Genomic DNA, 17,218 nt, shown 5'->3' with positions numbered 1-17,218 from the left:
GAGTCAATTCTGTAGTGATTGTCTATAGCTTTGGATGTTTTTAAAGAGCAAATGATAGTTGGCATTTCTGCTTCAGACACATGATGCAGTCGCTCATTTTTACTGGGTTCATCAGCCAAGTTGATTTTGCAAAGTCGATTTTTTTCATGGGACGCGGTCACCTTTTCATGACTCGGAATACAGTATATCACAATTTTGTGGCCTAACTCAGGCAAAAAAAAAAAAGTGGCCAAAATTGTGATGCCGCATAAGAGCCACATTGAAATGCAAAATTATTAACATTTCAATCACTATAAAGCATAGTAAGATGCCTGTGTAATAAAACTATGCCCAGCCATGACCCAAATTGATCTCTTGTCTTATATATCATCACATTTCCTTTAATTGGATTGATACACAACATGAGAGAACTGATCACATAGATAACGTGGTTGAATGTATCAAACTGCACTTCCACATCCCAGTAGGTACCTCATTTATTCCCATATTATTTCTGTCACTGCAGCATGACCCACTTCTTGCAGACAGTCTTTTGTCATGGTGAAGCATTGTGAATGGAAAATGACACAAATTCCCCAATATTTTCCTTTATGTTGATTGATACTTAAGTGGGACAAATCAGTCGTCGGAGACAAGCATTCCAATTTCCAAGAACTGCAGTTGTTGGCAGGGTGAAAGGGTGGGAAAAAAAACACTCAAATCCCCCCCCCCCCCTTTTTTCACGACTGACGCAAGTAGGTGCGTAGCTGCCACAAAGAATACAACAGCTAGTTGGCAAAGAGAAACCAGGCAAGAATAATTTCACAGTTTGAGTTGTTTTAAGAGCCTGTGATTAGTTTTGGCAATGAAAAGAAAATAGCATCTTATATCATTACAATGTTTTTTGTTTTTACTCAAAATAATTTTTGAACAAATACTACCCAAAAATGTTTCCCAAGAAAGAAAGAAACAAACAATGAAATCAATAAAATAAAAATGACACGGTCGAGTGGTAGTAACTCATCTGTTCATAGACTTGGCCACTTTTAAAAACAACAGTTCAGCTATTTCGGACATCTGTCTAATTGGTGTAACTTTGGCTTGAGGCAGTTGCAGATGGGTCTTTGCTCCTCAGAGCCTTCCTCTTCCTCTTCCTCGTCCTCTTCCTCTGCCTCTACCCCAGCCCTTCCCACGGGCACTGCTCAGGTGTCCGGCCGAGCGCCTCAGCTTCTTCCTCTCTTCATGGTGGTCCCGTTCCGCCTGCTGCTGCTTCCGTTGCTGCTCAGACTGGCGTGCACACACACACGCACACGCACACGCACACGCACACGCACACACACACACACGCACACGCACACGCACACACGCACACACACACACACACACACACACACACACACACACACACACACACGCAGAGGGGAGGGAGGTTGTTATTCAATCTCTGTTACATTCTTTTTTGCTGATTTTTTTTTTTTTTTGGGCAGAGGTAGACAAAGACTCGTTTAAAATTTGGGCCGGATAGGCTTCTGGGTCTGGCTGTTTGGCCTTTTCTTAGCCAGCTGTGGATGTTGCCAATCTAATAATATCTCGCCTTGAAAAGATTTATATTCCTCCCCATCAAGGCATGTCATTGCAAAGTCATTGATAGAATTTTATGGGGTCCAGTAAGACATGGGCGGGCTACCTTTTTCAGTGTAAAAGTAAGCTGCTTGCTTCCCACTGTGGCATCAGCCATGTTGCTGGTTCCAGAGTGCTGCTCTAACTTCAGTCGTTCCTCTAGGGAAGCCCTGAGACACACACACATGAAGAAAAAAAAACATTTTCATTGAGCAGAGTGATGAAAAAGTGCACAGTAAGTGTGTTTGACCTATTTCATGTTGATGAGCTCTCTACAATTATGATTTGAGCCCTTTTGGGAATAGGACATACTTCTGAAGTTTCTGCTTGCGGGAGACATCATTAAAACCACGGAATTCCTCCCCACTTTTAATCTGATAGAATTGAGGCTGGCTAGTCTTCTTGTTCTCAGCTGTGATTGAGTTTTTCTCTCCTTCGCTGCTTTTGCTCTCTAGCAGGACCGTGTTACGGTCGGCGTCCTTCCTCTGTTTCCGCCGGCGATCTCGGGCTTCCTCATTGAGCAATCTCCGCTGCTCTCTCACTTCCTCCACCCAGCTCTTGTCATCATCTGAGCTTTCCTCCTCAGAGCTCGCTTGACCCTCCTCCTCGTCATTTTCTGGGGCAACCTATAAAATGGTGGCAGAATGATTGGTGCTTATTTTCTTGAGAGTGAAGGCTAATTGTATTTCAAACTGTGGTATTCATTTGTAATGTCTGCTTCCTGACAAGCTTTTCGTTCAGTGCAGCCTTCACCTGGAAGGTGGCATCCTGAGCTAGTAGCCGCAGCTTCTTCTTCCTCTTCTGGCTGACTTTGGAGACGATGGGATTGAGCAAGCGGAACTCCTCGCTCTGCTCATCCACTTGATAGTCTGGGTTTTCAAACATCACTTTGAAACGGCTATCACCTAAAACGGTGGGTAGGGCCTGCAATTTCAACAGCAAAAATGAGAATTACAAATTCGGTGACGCCGGCAAGTGTTGTTATCCAAGTCTGCCTACCTTGCCCTTCTTTTTCCTGGCAGTCAGCTCCATTTCATCATCACCCTCTTCCATCAGCTTCAGAGCCAGCTCCTTGTTGACTTTTGGCAATGTCTGATTCAGGCACAAAGAGCAACCCACAAATTGCTAATTATTGTGACGGTGCACAGCTTGCTTCTGACAAAATCATTTGGATAGCAGTTATGCGGTGACTGACAGTTTGCTCCGATTAAACAGTTATTGGTGCTTAAAGGCATACAGTAGTTTCAATGTCGTTTTTATGAAGCCCACATTGTTTTATTCTTCAAGATTACCAGTAAATACCAACTTCCTAAACCAAACAAGCAACCCAAGGCAGAGCTCACCGTCAATTTGATCCTTTAAGTGTCACCGTATAAATTTAACAGGTTCCAGGTTAATTGAGGAATGTGTCTTTTCATGTTTTGCACAGGGCAATTCTCAAAGCCTTTTGTTTGGTAAGTTTGGTAAAGCTTAAGGACTTAAATATTGAATTGCAGTTTTAAAGTGTGGTAATTAAATAACAGAGGTGCTTCTTGTCCTCTCTTGGTTCATATTTTTTTAAGCTGTGAAAGGTTATTTCTTCACACAGAAATTTGGCACCTTATGCTCAACAATGTGCTGTAGCTACAAACGCAAACTGGAAGAATCTTGTCATGCTCTCGGAATTTCTCACCTTAACCTGCACTCTTTGGGTCCTCGTCTCTGCAATCTTTTGCCGGATCTTATCCTTGCGATACTCCTCGTATGCAAAAGGATTTGCCATGCTTTTGACCTATGGGGGGAGACAAACAAAAAGAAAACACCCACCTTTGTGTGCAACACATTTTGAATTGAAATTATGCTCATTATCAAAATGATCATTTCTATGGGTTCCAATTGTTGCAATTACATCATAACGGTCAACGGCAAATTTGAATCAGAGATGGCTTTATGTGCCCCTAAAGGTCTTTTTGATGCCGATTTCAAAAGGATCCTAGCAATTCAGGTTTTTGAGATATTTTCATTTTTTCTTTTTAGGTTTTGACATTTAAAAAAGCTTGCCTGATATGGATTTAACATGCACTGCAATCCAGTATCATATAATATCAAATACATTAAAGTTGTATCCAATCCAATTCAATCAATAGCTATGACGTTTCAGAAATAAAATACACCTGTTGCTGAACCTAACCACAGAATTCCTAAATATTACAAAATGTATAACTACCTTTCCATCTTATTTTATTGTTATTCCATTATCATGAAAACGTGATGTGTTAATGAAAACGCGGGCCGATTCTGAATCCGGAAAGAAAAAAAATGTGCAAAAGCTTATTGCATTTATGATTAAAAAATTCAGTCAATATTTGTTGACCGGTGTTATTTTTAAAAATAATTCCGCCGGAATAATTTACCAGCAACGGCTGGGAAGGAAATATTCCACCTGTAGCGCAGCAACATCATACCTTATGATACAGCCTAATGTCCATGAAATAGCCATGCATGTACGCCCTCAGGAGGGATGATCCCACAAGATGAGACAAACCTACACATGAAGAAAAAAATGAAGCAAGCATTCATTTAGTTTGAAAGATATTTGTGGCAGAATTCTAAATGGAAATATGGATTAAGGATTTCATCAAGTACATGAAGAGTTGTCAGGAAGACAAATTGCCTTTGCCCTCATGCAATCAATGCTCTTGGAATCTTGCATGGACAACAAAATTGAACCCCTAATGTTGTCTCTGAGCAGTGACAAATGTACGTATCTTCAAATTTGCTGCAGGCGCTTTGAATACTGTTGGGAGTTATTCAGCTGAGCGAGCCCCTTCCGGCCATTTCCACGCAGCTAACTACAAGGGACATTATGCAGTACTGTAGCACATTTCAACCCATTGAAAAAGAGTCTTTCCACCCTGAGATGACTCAATCTGACAGAATAGCATACCTTTCTTGCCTCCTAGTACGTAAACGTTCTTGACTTAAGGTTACGTAACAGGCCACGTTACGCAGCTTCTGTAAATCAACACCCCTGCTCTGCACCGTTATTCGACAGCAGCCAACCACTCCTTTGCTTCTTGTCATTTGATCTCTTGACTGCTGAGCCTGCATTCCAATGTTCATTCAACCCTTCCACAGGGGTACGGCCCCACCCCCCCAGACTCCCTCCCCCATGAGAAGGCCTCTGAAGCTCTGCTCAGCCACCTGTGATATATCCAAAGTTAGGCTGATGTTAAATAGGGAGGTTTTCCCCTGTCTCACAAGCATAATTAAACTGAACACTTTTTCAGTAAGAGTACCAAAAATATCCACGCATTACAAAGGGGACATAGTATTGTAGATTTTTTTTCCTTCTTCCACACAATTAGTTGGGACCCTGGAGTGTTTGTCCACTCACTGAATGTGAAATTTAACAATCAGGTACATGTTTAGTTATGTGGATATTTCTGAAAATGTATCTTTAGAAAGGTGTTTGGAAATTTGCCAGATATTTGCCAGAACACGATATTGCAATTACATAACACTCACAACACGATAGGGCAGCAAGACTGCTATCGCTTCGGCCAATGTTTCTCAAACTTTTGACCCCCCCCCAAATAAAATTGTGGCTTTGACCAAGTGCCATCCATTTGCAGTCAGAATGGAGATGGGCAAACATCTCCTGCTCTGGAGGAAGTTTAAGGGTCTCCAATAATACCACAAATAGGCACTAGATTTGTTACTCATAGCCTTAAAAAGGCCGCTTAAAAGCGAGTGATTTGATCCAAAATGTGGCAAGTGGTTATTAAGTGGACAGTTATGAATTGAGACAAAAGGATATCGGAGACCTGGAAAATGTTTTAAACTGTGCATAATAATGTGTATCCTTTTGGGAAAAATAACCACATTTGTTCACTGCATATCCCCCCCCCCCCCCCCCCCCCCCCCCCCCAGAATAATGACTAGGAATGAATGCCAGAAGCTCTCACCCAAATTGTCCAGGTCCTTGCGGGTGACAAACTTGTAGTCATCATACACAGTGCTCTCTGGGCTCTCCTCCAGCTCTTCTGTCAGGTTGTCAAGGAAGGAGCACCAACGAGGTGCTGGGCCCAGAGCCTGAACTCATACAAACAGATCGGGTCAAATAGGTGACTCATATAACTAACTATATAAATTAAAAAAATATAATACCTTTGAATTTAAAAAATGGCATTTGGCAGCATCAAAAATCATCTAACTCATCAACTTCTAAAATAGAGATAACGTTCTTGGATACAGACTTGTTCTGTAAACCAACACGGATACACTAGCCGAAATACTGAGAGTCCTAACATGTTTCTTTTTTCAAATAGAACCGTGACAGCGTTATACCACTACACTACCAGCGCATCTCAAGTACCACTACTACTAATATAATCATATAACATGCAATGTTCCAAATGGGTGAGCAGAGTTCTGAGCGCACGCAACGCACACAAAGTTCAAGATCTCAAACAAGTATGCGACATCATGTTGGAATTGATTGCTTCATCTTATTAACCCCTAGTCAATATTTGGCTACAAAAACAAACAAATGGGTCATAAGTCATGACATTTCACTGAGTTGGAATGGACAGATGTAAATCAGCATGTATTGTATTGCATATTGTGGATGTGTGTCATATAATCCCAGAGCACAAAGTCCACAAAAACCCACCCCTTTCAATTTCCCGCTCATTCTTTGGAGTCTTCTCTCGTGAGCCCTCACGTTACAGTCACTTGAGTCACGGACTTTGAGCAAGTTTGTGCATGGGAGTAAGCAAGTTATTGAACATTCTTTATTGCATCAATAATAATATTTGAGGGTATCCATTCAGTTAAGTTATGAGATGTGATATCAAGGTCAATGTTAGTGTCAGTCCAACATGATGGAAGTTTTTTTTTCATCCATCTTTATCTGCTGTGTAATATGAATTTACTGCATCTAAATTCTATATCCGAAACCAGTGTGTGATGCGTTAGCTTTGATTGCTTCACGTCACATTTTCGTCAATGGACGCTACAGCTTCGTGTTTGCTTTCAAAACTTTGCTTGTGCACATTTTTCAGCATGATGTCTCTGATCCACTGGTGAAAGGTCACTTTGATCCTCTCCTCTTTTATCTATAACTGCTTCAGACAACAAAGTGTATGCAGAAAAGTGGTGAAGATTGCACGACTGTCTCTGTCCTATGTGTTGTCTTGTGTTATTTTTGTTATTTTTGACTTCAAAATGGCGCCGCGAGAGTGGCTGCCTTTCCAGCAGCTCCTATTTTTTTGTTGTTCTACTTCTTCCTTTCATAACTTTGCTGCTGTGAATCTGGAATTTCTCCATTGCGAGACTAATAAAGGTTTTCTTAATCTTAATCTTAATCTTCACCTTATTAACCCCTGCTCAATATTTGGCTACAAAACCAAACAAATGTGTCATGAGTCATAACATTTCACTGAGTTGGAATGGACAGATGTGTATCATATAATCCCGAGACACAGTCCACAAAAATCCGCCCTTTTCAATCCCCCGCTCATTCTCTGTAGCCTTCTCTCACGCGCCCTCATTTTTACAGCCTCTTGAGTCATCGACTTTGAGCAAATTTGTGCACGGCAGTAATCAAGTCAGGTATCATCCTTTATTGCATCAATAATATATGTGAGGGCATCCGCTCAGTTATGAGATGTGATGTCAAGGTCACTGTTCGTATCATCAGTCTGTGTGTGGGTTTGTGTTTGCTGCCAGTGAAGTGTTGTAAATACATTTTTAAAAATTACTCACTGGAATGTAGAATGTGTTCATCTTCGGATCCTCATTGCCAGTGAACAGCATACCTATAAAACACACACACATACAGGCAGGATGATGTGAGAAGCTTGTGCGTACACAACATAGTTGAGGTTTGAAGACTGCAGTGTGTGTACAGGAGGTATGATGCTGCAAATATTCTGAGACAGGACAGTGTGTGAAACTCTTTTGGGGAATGTTTTCAAAATCACAAAGGACAGACACATCTGACAAGGTCTCTAACGAATGTGTTTTTAACCTGAACAACATGTTTGGTTGAAGTAATTTGTATTTCCCCAGTGTGGGACGAATAAAGGATATCTTATCTTATGTTTGAAACTACAAGAGTAGATGGCACCTCCTAGTGGTGAAAGAGCATAGCGCGCGCACACACACATTCGACGATGTCCCAGTGGTATACATTAGGTTATTTATGATCCCCCCAGCCCCCCATTTGTTTCGTAAATATATATTTTGTGGAAAACACCCACAAAAAAAATTACATAAAAAATACAACCTGGGAGAAGAAGTCCCAATCAAAATATGTGGTTGTTTCAAGGAATACAGTGAAGTGCAAATAATTATATTGAATACAACAGCGCCTCAAGGAACTTTTAAGAATGCCTGCCATTTAACCAGAATTTTGGCAGCACAAGTTTCTCACTGTTGAATTCAACTTGTGGTGTCTCAGTCTGAACACTGGGTGGGACCTATGTACTGACTTACTTTGAAGAAATCTGAGGTTGTGTCATTGCACTCACCTGAGCTGCACATAACTTCACAAGAAACAAAAAAAATATGTGACTGATTGATGAGAATTTCAACACTGACCAAACCATAATATAGACAGCCCCCACCCACCACCCCTGATTTTAAACTTTTTGAAATTGAAAATTACAAATTGAAGAGGTGTCACTTGACGCAGAATGACCCAAATTTTAATTAACTTCAGAAATTTTTAGATTGGTGATCTGTCAGACATGTATGCCTTGCATACTTGATTGTAAAACGGCCACAAGAGGGCGGCGGATACCAGTGACTTGAAATAAGGCCGGGTCTCACCCACTACCGAGATCTGTTCTTGGTACCGTATTTTCCACACTAAAAGGCGCACTGGATTATGAGGTGCACCTTCAATGAATTGGATTGGATACAACTTTATTGTCAAATGTGCTGTAACATACAGCACAGATGAAATTTCTTCCCTCTCAAGACAACATAAATGGCCTATTTTGTCATTTTTTTCATATACTGGACGCACCACACTATAAGATGCAATCTATAATGCATCCACTAGATGGAGCTACACTAGATGGAGCTACTCTCAAGGAAATGCCAACAGAACTGTAGCAATGCCACTCGAGTGAAGTGCGCCTCAGCAGTCCATAGTCTGCCGCTCTCTGCTGTGTGTGTGTGTGAGCACGTACTCACGTGGTTCAACGAATCAGCGCCGACGCAACCCACATTACAGATCAAAGAAGCTTTGAACAAACGACAACAGCTAAGATAGCTTAGCTGTTGAGTGGCGTTGCTACAGAACGGTTAAATGTCAGTAAAACTTACGTTAAAAAGCAGCGACACAGTTCACTTAGCCAATAGCAAGTTATAACTACGACTCGTTTACATTGAACTCTCTTGCCGCTGCTCTATTTCCGTGTTCAACTGCGTAACCCGATCGCCTTAAGTTTGAACTCTGTGTTGTAAGCATGGTCCCAGAAAGCAGCCATTTTGGGGTCGACATATTACCATAATAACCATACACAAGGCACCACGGATTTTAAGGTGCACTGTGAGCTTTTACGAAAATGGAAGTTGCGCCTTTTAGTGCGGAAAATACGGCACTTGCCCATCCCTAGTTGATAGTATCCAGACATTCATTTGTTGTTGTTTTTAAATCAGCGCAGCTGTGGGGGCGGGGGGAATAATGAATTACACATTATCTTGGAGTATTCTCACCTGAGTGAGGGTACATGCAAACATCATTAATGTTGCTCTCAGGCTGGATGGAGGAGAACACTTTGCCCTGTGGTGAGTAGAAGAAAAACAATTATGTGTAGCATTTCTTTGTTTTTGTACATCTTTGTTACATTGGCTACCATGAGTGACATGATGCAGGATATAATCTTGCAGGATCACTCCTATGACGAGCAAGCCAACTGACCGAACTGAGTGTACATTCTACTTATGTATGTTCCTCTTACGCTGTCTTTGTTCCAGATTTTAATTATTTTAGGGTCTGCTGACACAACCAGGTCCATCTGATCATGGAAGTTGAGAGACTTGATGGGCAGGTTGTAGAAGTGGTCTTTCACCATCAGCGGCTGGCTGGAACGCAGGTCATACAGCAGCACCTTTGGTAAGGAGGAGGGGCAATTATTACAACTTTCGATTCCATCAAAACCGCCCTGGAGTGTGTGTGAGGTGCACAGGAGGGATGAAGATACAGCTCTTTAAAAATATCATTTCATCATTTTTTTTTTTACTGTAAGGACTCTTCAGTGCCTATAACATTAGCCATTCAGGGATGTTGTTGCATACCTGCCCAGTGCTGGTGCCTACTCCCATGACGAGTGAACCATTAAACTTCAGTGCGCTTACTGAGGGCAAACTCTGAACTCTGCAAAACAAAATGAAATGATCCAAGTCACAAAATGGTCAAATCTAATTCGATCAACGACAAAATAAGCTCCGTAAGTAAAAATGGCATTTCTGAGCAACAGACGGCTACTTACTCCATTCCTTCTGTTAGGCTGCTCAGCGCACAGTCCAGAAGGCCCACTCGCTTCCGGACACGAGGGTCCCAGCATTCCACTTTTCCCTAATGACCAAAAAGGGATACAGGTCAGCGAAATGTGGCATACTGCTTGTTATAAGCAGTATCGTTAGTTTTTGTTAACTTTTGATGGCGGCGCGGACACCCGCAGTGGCTCCTCTTGTTTTATGTTGAGAAGGAAGAAATTTCATCTCTGCTGTATGTTACAGCACATTTGACAATAAAGTTGCATCCGATCCAATCCAATCCAATACTCGGAAACATTGAAGAAAAACTGCAACAACAAAAAAGAAAGATAATGATCTTTCTTTTTTGTTGTTGCAGTTTTTCATTTCTATAATTTTTATATGGACATGGGCTAAAAGTCTTTTAAGTACAAATATTTTACCAAGTATTTACTACTTTGATAGATACTATGTGTGTTCCAATTTAAACAAAACATGTGTTCATGTTGGTTTCGTAGGCAAGCAAACTGTCTTAAACTGAGGACCCATTTATGTCATTCCACATTTTTCTTTCAGTGATGTCAACAGTTTGGCCTGGTAGATGTCTGCGCTTTATTGAGTGAGGTTCTATTGACATAAAAAAAAATCAACATGAAGTAAGTCCAACAGTTGCCTCTAATTTTTGCACACTAGTGTACTGTATATATAGATAAATGAATTGCAGTAGGTACTCTTGAAAAGATGAGTGAGTGAGTACATTTGATTTCCACAGCTTGAAAAGTGTTCTTTGCAATTACAACATAACAAAGAACCAATATTCAAACACAAACAATATAGAGGTATTCAAATTGTATTTTTTTATTCTTTTTGGGGGGAGGAGGTATATTTCTATACGTTGTTCTAATAAATATTTAAATCTCAACTTCACTTGTGTCGATGTCAGATCAAATACTCTGTGGTCTGCCTGTTTACAGTGATTTATCACCGTATGATGTGGGCACAGTAGGTTGCCAGAGCAAATGCTAAGCTGTTAGACAGAGGGAGAGATTTAGGGCTTGTATGAGGTCGGGTGTGTCATGAAAGACTTGCTTCCTGATAGGTTCTGACAATGAATTAATTCTTGGCCAATAGACATCCCTGAACTTTTTACAATATAGGACACACAACTCTAAGGACAAAAGGTATTCAACTCTATTACCGAAAACGGATTCGCTGATGGCTCTGTGTTGATGATTGTCATACAGCAGGCAGTCGAAATAACTATTTGAACTTCCTATTGGTTCGTGTCTGAATAAAGCTACAGATAACATTTTCTAGTTATTGTGTAGTTGGAAGTAATTAGTTTCAATCAAGATATAATTCGGTAAAATGAAATTTCATGCATTAATCTGCTCGTTGGAAGTTCGCACTGCTTGTGTCCACGTGTAACCAAGAAAACAAGGCAGCCATTTTACAGGTGCATTTCAATTACAATATATATATTTCAGTGTTTCAGTTCAGTAAGATTTGGGCGGCAGTAGGGTTTCAACTTGTTCAGTGAATGGTAAAAATGAACTTTGCTTTGATACTGTCATTGATTAAGATCCAAAATACCGGTTCAAGCAGCGGATGATGGCACATACCTCGGAGGTTCCACTGGCAAACAAATGATGGACAGGGTTGATATCACATGCGTTGTGCTCCCTGGTGGATGAGGCATAAATAGGCAACAACACAAAGAAGAAGCATTTTTACTTAACGCGAAGATTTAGTGGATCATTTGTACTGGATAATGCTTTTTTTTACACTCACACGGCATCTGTCTGAAGTGAGTTGAGGAAGCGACCTTGTTCGAGATTCAGTCTATAAATGTCTGAACTGGACAAAAAAAATGTACAAAGATGCATTGAAGTTGGTCTGAATAGGGTTTCAGAAAGATCTGAAATATGTTCTCACCTACAGCCCACGAAATAAAGGTCACATGAGGGGTAATGGTAAGAAAAATCCCGACCAAACTTTGGAATTCGTGTTTTGTAGTAGTATCCGTGCTGGGAATGAAACTCCACATAACGGTTAGTGTGCAGGAAGACAAGCTGAGGACAAAAGGAGATTATCAGTCAAAAAAAGCACAAAGTATTACACATGGACAAAATTTGTGGCACCTCAGTGAATGAAAGAAACAGAAAAAGAAAAAAAACTCTTTGAATTAATGTGAAACTGATAAATGTAATTGGAAATAAGACATAATGCTTCTGTGTTTAAGTTCCGTGACCACCATATAGGTGGGGGTAAACATTTTATCAAATGAGACCCAATAATCTTCGAGAGAAAACGAAAAGAAAATCTCAGGAGTATCAAGGCACACTGAAGCGAAACATGCTGCCTAGTGTCACAAAGCTTTGTCTCAATTGCAGCTCATGACTTTTACAACTGGATAATGACCCAAAACACACATCTTTGTCATTACTGTCACATGGTTCCATAAATTCCTTCGACTGGGCGAGTGGCCACACAACAAGTCTGACATTGACCAGACCGCGCCTGATCATCGCAGGCTGCCGCCAAGAGATGGCAGAGGTCGTCAGGGAGGTTGCACAAAAAAGGAAAGAGGCCAGGCAGCATGGAAACAGTATGCGGGCATGCAGGACCGCGGGACACAGTGCAGGTCCGCACCGAGGCTTATCGGTCTGAAACGCACCTTCTTCATGGAAATTACTCGATAATGCTCATTGGCCCATCAATCGAAGCCCCAATATTTATTTGAGCACATACAGCAAACTGGTAGAATTTGCTTGGCAAATCTATGAATAAAAATTATACAAAAAAATCTAATATAATATTCCCAAATTACCTTTGAGTAGTCATCAGACAGGATGTCAAAGGCCACAACTTTGAAGTAGAGAAAGAAAACAAATTAAATAGTGGCTGTTAATGAAATAAATGGGCATGAATGAGATGAGGTTACGGTGTGTCTATTTGTATTTACCATCAGAATCCAAGCAGCGTTCAAACTTCAGTGAAAGCTGGTAGGTGTCATAACATCGAATCCTTGGCTTGTACGTCCCTACAAAGATCATGCAGATTAGGGTTGGGCAACAATTTGAAATTGAATTGTGATTTCGATTATGGCTTCTCACAAATAAAAAAAGGTAGAAAATAAATGTGTCGAACACCGCGGTGTGTATTTAAGTAAATTTTGAGTACCGTGGCTGAATTTTGGGAGTTTCCTAAGTCAACTAGTGTACTTCTCAAACTGCACGTCCAAGTATTTACAAAGGTTCCCCCCTGAAATTCTAGGAGACAAACTGTCTTCCATTTTAATGACTCAAGCTTCATTTACCTTAGTATTGTATAATGCACAATAGATCTGACCTTGTTTTTGTGATAAAGATTATTTGTTGAAAAATACTGTACATTCAAAGAGGACCTTGGAAAAAAAAGGTTTGCAAATTAAATCGCAATCACAATTTTGAGGAAAAACATTATCGGCCCGAATTACAATTTGACTCAATATGATACGCTTGCAGATTTTGTTATCTTTATTAAGCTGTGACAACATGTAAAAAGCTTTCCAAAGTCCTGAATATTCAAAGTTATTCAAAATTCAAAGAAAAAACAAATCATCTGCAACATCAAAACAATCTATACCTGGTGTGCTTCTCTCATAAAAGGTTGTTTGATACATATCTAACTGTGCAACACGATTCAAGGATGGTATATTTTAAAATTTCACAGTTTGATTCAGTTCAATCCACTGAAATCAAAATCGATATTCCTATTCAAAAAGGTTTTCATTACACCCCAACTTTCAAGCATTACCTGTTGCCAAGATGAATTGCCCATCCCTGGATACCTTTATGGATGTGCACACTGTGGGCATCTCAAAGTCCTGGATGAGCTCAATCCTGCGCTGGATGTCTTAAAATAAAAAAATAAAAAATTGTGACATTCCAATATTTCATTAGGACATGCAAAATGTATGTTTACATTATATGACTGTAACTTACCAACATCTTTCTTTTGCAGTTGCCTTTTCTTACGGTCCGATAGCCACTGAATGTTCAAAACAAATGTGTTTTAGCTTTTAAATAAGAGTACGCCGTTACGTTGCTCATTTGATCGTTTGATATGGAACTTGTTTGACTGATAGTTGGTGGTAGAACATTTTTATAAAACGAAATGTTAACATATCTTTGAAATATTTACAACTGTGGATCGCCGCTTAGCTACCTAAAGTCAATTATTTTTTTGATGAAATGTCATTAAACTACAAGTTCCAATTTGTGTTTCTTACCTCCGGAAGGGACTTTCCATGGCTTAAATTATAAATCTTGACATCATTCACACTTGATATCTGCATTTTATAACTTTAACAAGGCTACGGTTAGACATAAACATTATATGTAAGACACCGGTGTGTGAACCCCACGTTGCCTCGGTGCGAAAACAGCAAGTAAACGTACCACTGACAAATGTGTCCCTCAAGAAACGAGAACAGACCAAAATTCGCCCGCTGCGTTATGGTTCCAATTTACCCTGACGTCGAAGTTCGATGTAGAAAATATCATCGGTCTGCACGATAGAAAAACAAACATACATATTAATAATTACATAGATAAATATGCAAACAAAGTAGCCAACATTGTTTGTGCAGCTCGGATGTACAGGTAGATTACCGCCCCCTCCCCGCTACAATCCCCCGCCGCTTTTTTTCCCCTTTTTTGTGTAAACTTATGTTATGTTAATAATCTTTTTTTACAAGTCACTGCATTATGACTGAAACTCATTAGAAAATTCTGAGTCGTTTATTTGTATGTCCCTTGATCATGAAGGAATAATTCATTTTATGCTTTTGCTTATGTTAACCACGCTTTATTGCTCTTTATTCAGTGTGTAAGAATATAACAGACATGTTCTCTCAGTTCTTCATCTCAGGGAGTAACGCACATAACGGCAGTTCTTTATCTCAGTGAAAAACACCAAGGGAGTGACATAACGGCCGTCCGTGCGGGCCACTGCTGCGCGGGCAGTGGCGGGAAAACACCAAGAAGACCAGAATACGTGGAAACACCAAGAAGACCAGAATACGTGGAAACACCAAGAAGACCGGACTCCAGAATGCGTGGACCAATCCGCGTTAGTCTAGGCTCATGAATAAACAATGATCTGTTGTAATATATTCTGTCTGTCCACCTGAGGGTGACGAGTCTGTCCAGTGGCGGTGCAGCTTGTCTAGACTGTTTGTTAGGGAACCTCAGGAACAGACGTCTGTATTAGATGACCTGTTAGGGAAATAAATCTGCGTGACTCCAAGCTACTGAATCCTGGTCATCACTCTGCTGGTATGTGTTATTAGAATGGTAGTGTAGCATCGTTGGAATTGGCTTCCTCCTCCAGGTCTTGAACACGCTAGAGAAAATGGTCCGGTGGAATAAAAGGACCAGTTTCTACAAATGGTGACCCCGAGACGTGCTTGAAGGGGGGAGTGGAGACCAACGCGGACGACGGCGAAAGGTCCGATCCGGTAAACTTGATCGCGGTAGACATACCAGTGTCTTTTTTCCACGACCATTCAACCTTCACCCCACGGCCGGCCACATAGAATAAGGTAAGACGACTTTACTCTATTTTAATAAAAAGAGTCTCAAAGTACGTCTTAATTGGAAATTGCCCAAATTTTAGCTACAACACGGGGAAAAGTGCGAATGGTAAAATCTATATTGATGGTGGAAAATTGAAGGGACACGTACAAATTAAGGACACGTACAAATTATTAAAATATCGTGACTGTGGTATTGAAATAATTGGAAAAATAAAAAACAAGCTGCTCGAAACCGCACTGTGGAAAGTAAGAGAAGTGAATTGAGATAATGGTCGGCGCGCTGGGTTCTACCCTTTAAAAGCCGAAAGGTGCGTAGGCGCGACCGCCCGTAGTTATTGGGCCAGTTTCTAAAAATAAAACGTTGGAATAGGCGTTGACGACTTCGGGCATCGTCTAAAGTATCCCGGTTGGAGTCCGTGAGGAAGGGATCCTCTAAATGCTAGTCAATTTAGAATAATATAGGCCAATACCACGTCACCTATTCGGAAAAATTACAAAATTAATTAGGTCATAAAACTGTGTGAGTTGAAAATGAGAAAGTACGCGAAACTGCGAGAGCGCGCCGAACCTGTTAAACAGGCGGCTGTCGCCAAATGGACTGAGATGAACAGAATTTTCACCCAGACCAAAGAAGGTGTTAAGGAATTATTCCGCTAGAAGTAGTAGTAGAACATTGTTGATGAATTTCATCTTGCTATGAGAACTATTGACACTAGTCTCTGTCCTGAACATTTGCTTGTACTTAAAACAAAGAGTGTAGGGTGAAGTTGGGGCCCTAAGTGTATGCAGAAAAGTGGTGAAGATTGCACGACTGTCTCTGTCCTATGTGTTGTGTTGTTATTTTTGTTATTTTTTGACTTCAAAATGGCGCCGCGAGAGTGGCTGCCTTTCCAGCAGCTCCTATTTTTTTGTTGTTCTACTTCTTCCTTTCATAACTTTGCTGCTGTGAATCTGGAATTTCTCCATTGTGAGACTAATAAAGGTTTTCTTCTTCTTCTTCTTCTTAATTCCCCTTGAGTGATTAACAGCACCTGGCTATCTTCTTTCCGCCTCCCACATTGTAAAAGTCCCTGAAGGCTGTCACGTGCCTTCGAGGAGTAAACCTAGTCTCAAGGTTTGTGAACCAGCAGATATGGTCTGCACTTTGTCAAAATGCCAACATTGAACTTTGCTTGACTTTCCTTGTTTCAGATTTTTACATAAGGGGAAGGACTACCCGCCCCTAATTAACATAATTAACATACTATGCCTATATGTACGTGTGACTAAAGTTGCTCGGGGCTTCCTGATGAAATCTGAGACTCACAGGAGCCCGAATCGGTTCGTGTTGCATTGCGATAAACTGAAGAAAAGACTACGTGGTGTTGGGTCTTCTTCCACCTTTATAGAGAGATAAAAGAATCTGTAACCAAGGAAGGGCCAAGAGCAAATTGACAGCTCCCATTCCTCAACAAATGGCGTCACGAACAGGATCTCTCTGGAAAAAGACTGACACCGGTTTCAGGAACTTCAGACTCAGGCAGTAACCAAGGAGCGCTCCACTATAACCAGGTAAGACACACCTGT

General features: G+C 40.7%; 1 protein-coding gene across 2 annotated transcripts; it reads right to left on the bottom strand.

Annotated features, from left to right (window-relative positions):
• Positions 1–458: 458 nt before the first annotated feature.
• Positions 459–14,622, bottom strand: nol10 (nucleolar protein 10). 2 transcript variants are annotated; one of them, XM_052085727.1, is made up of 21 exons: positions 14,514–14,622; positions 14,058–14,103; positions 13,870–13,968; positions 13,037–13,114; positions 12,902–12,939; positions 12,007–12,143; positions 11,863–11,928; positions 11,694–11,754; positions 10,086–10,171; positions 9,892–9,970; positions 9,555–9,704; positions 9,310–9,376; positions 7,348–7,400; positions 5,547–5,673; positions 4,044–4,123; positions 3,272–3,370; positions 2,599–2,691; positions 2,353–2,523; positions 1,912–2,225; positions 1,667–1,769; positions 459–1,266 (listed from the first exon to the last, which is right to left on the bottom strand). In XM_052085727.1, exons 3-21 carry the CDS (start codon positions 13,928–13,930, stop codon positions 1,111–1,113), a joined length of 2,019 nt encoding a protein of 672 aa, XP_051941687.1. In that variant the 5' UTR covers positions 13,931–13,968; positions 14,058–14,103; positions 14,514–14,622; the 3' UTR covers positions 459–1,110. The 2 variants fall into 2 exon arrangements, with proteins under 2 accessions (XP_051941687.1, XP_051941686.1); XM_052085726.1 differs by lacking the exon at positions 14,514–14,622 and adding an exon at positions 14,345–14,507.
• Positions 14,623–17,218: the final 2,596 nt, after the last annotated feature.

The sequence above is a fragment of the Hippocampus zosterae genome, chromosome 14 (genome assembly GCF_025434085.1).
Source record: "Hippocampus zosterae strain Florida chromosome 14, ASM2543408v3, whole genome shotgun sequence".
NCBI classification, from domain to species: domain Eukaryota; kingdom Metazoa; phylum Chordata; class Actinopteri; order Syngnathiformes; family Syngnathidae; genus Hippocampus; species Hippocampus zosterae.
This window is presented reverse-complemented; position numbering and strand designations above follow the sequence as displayed.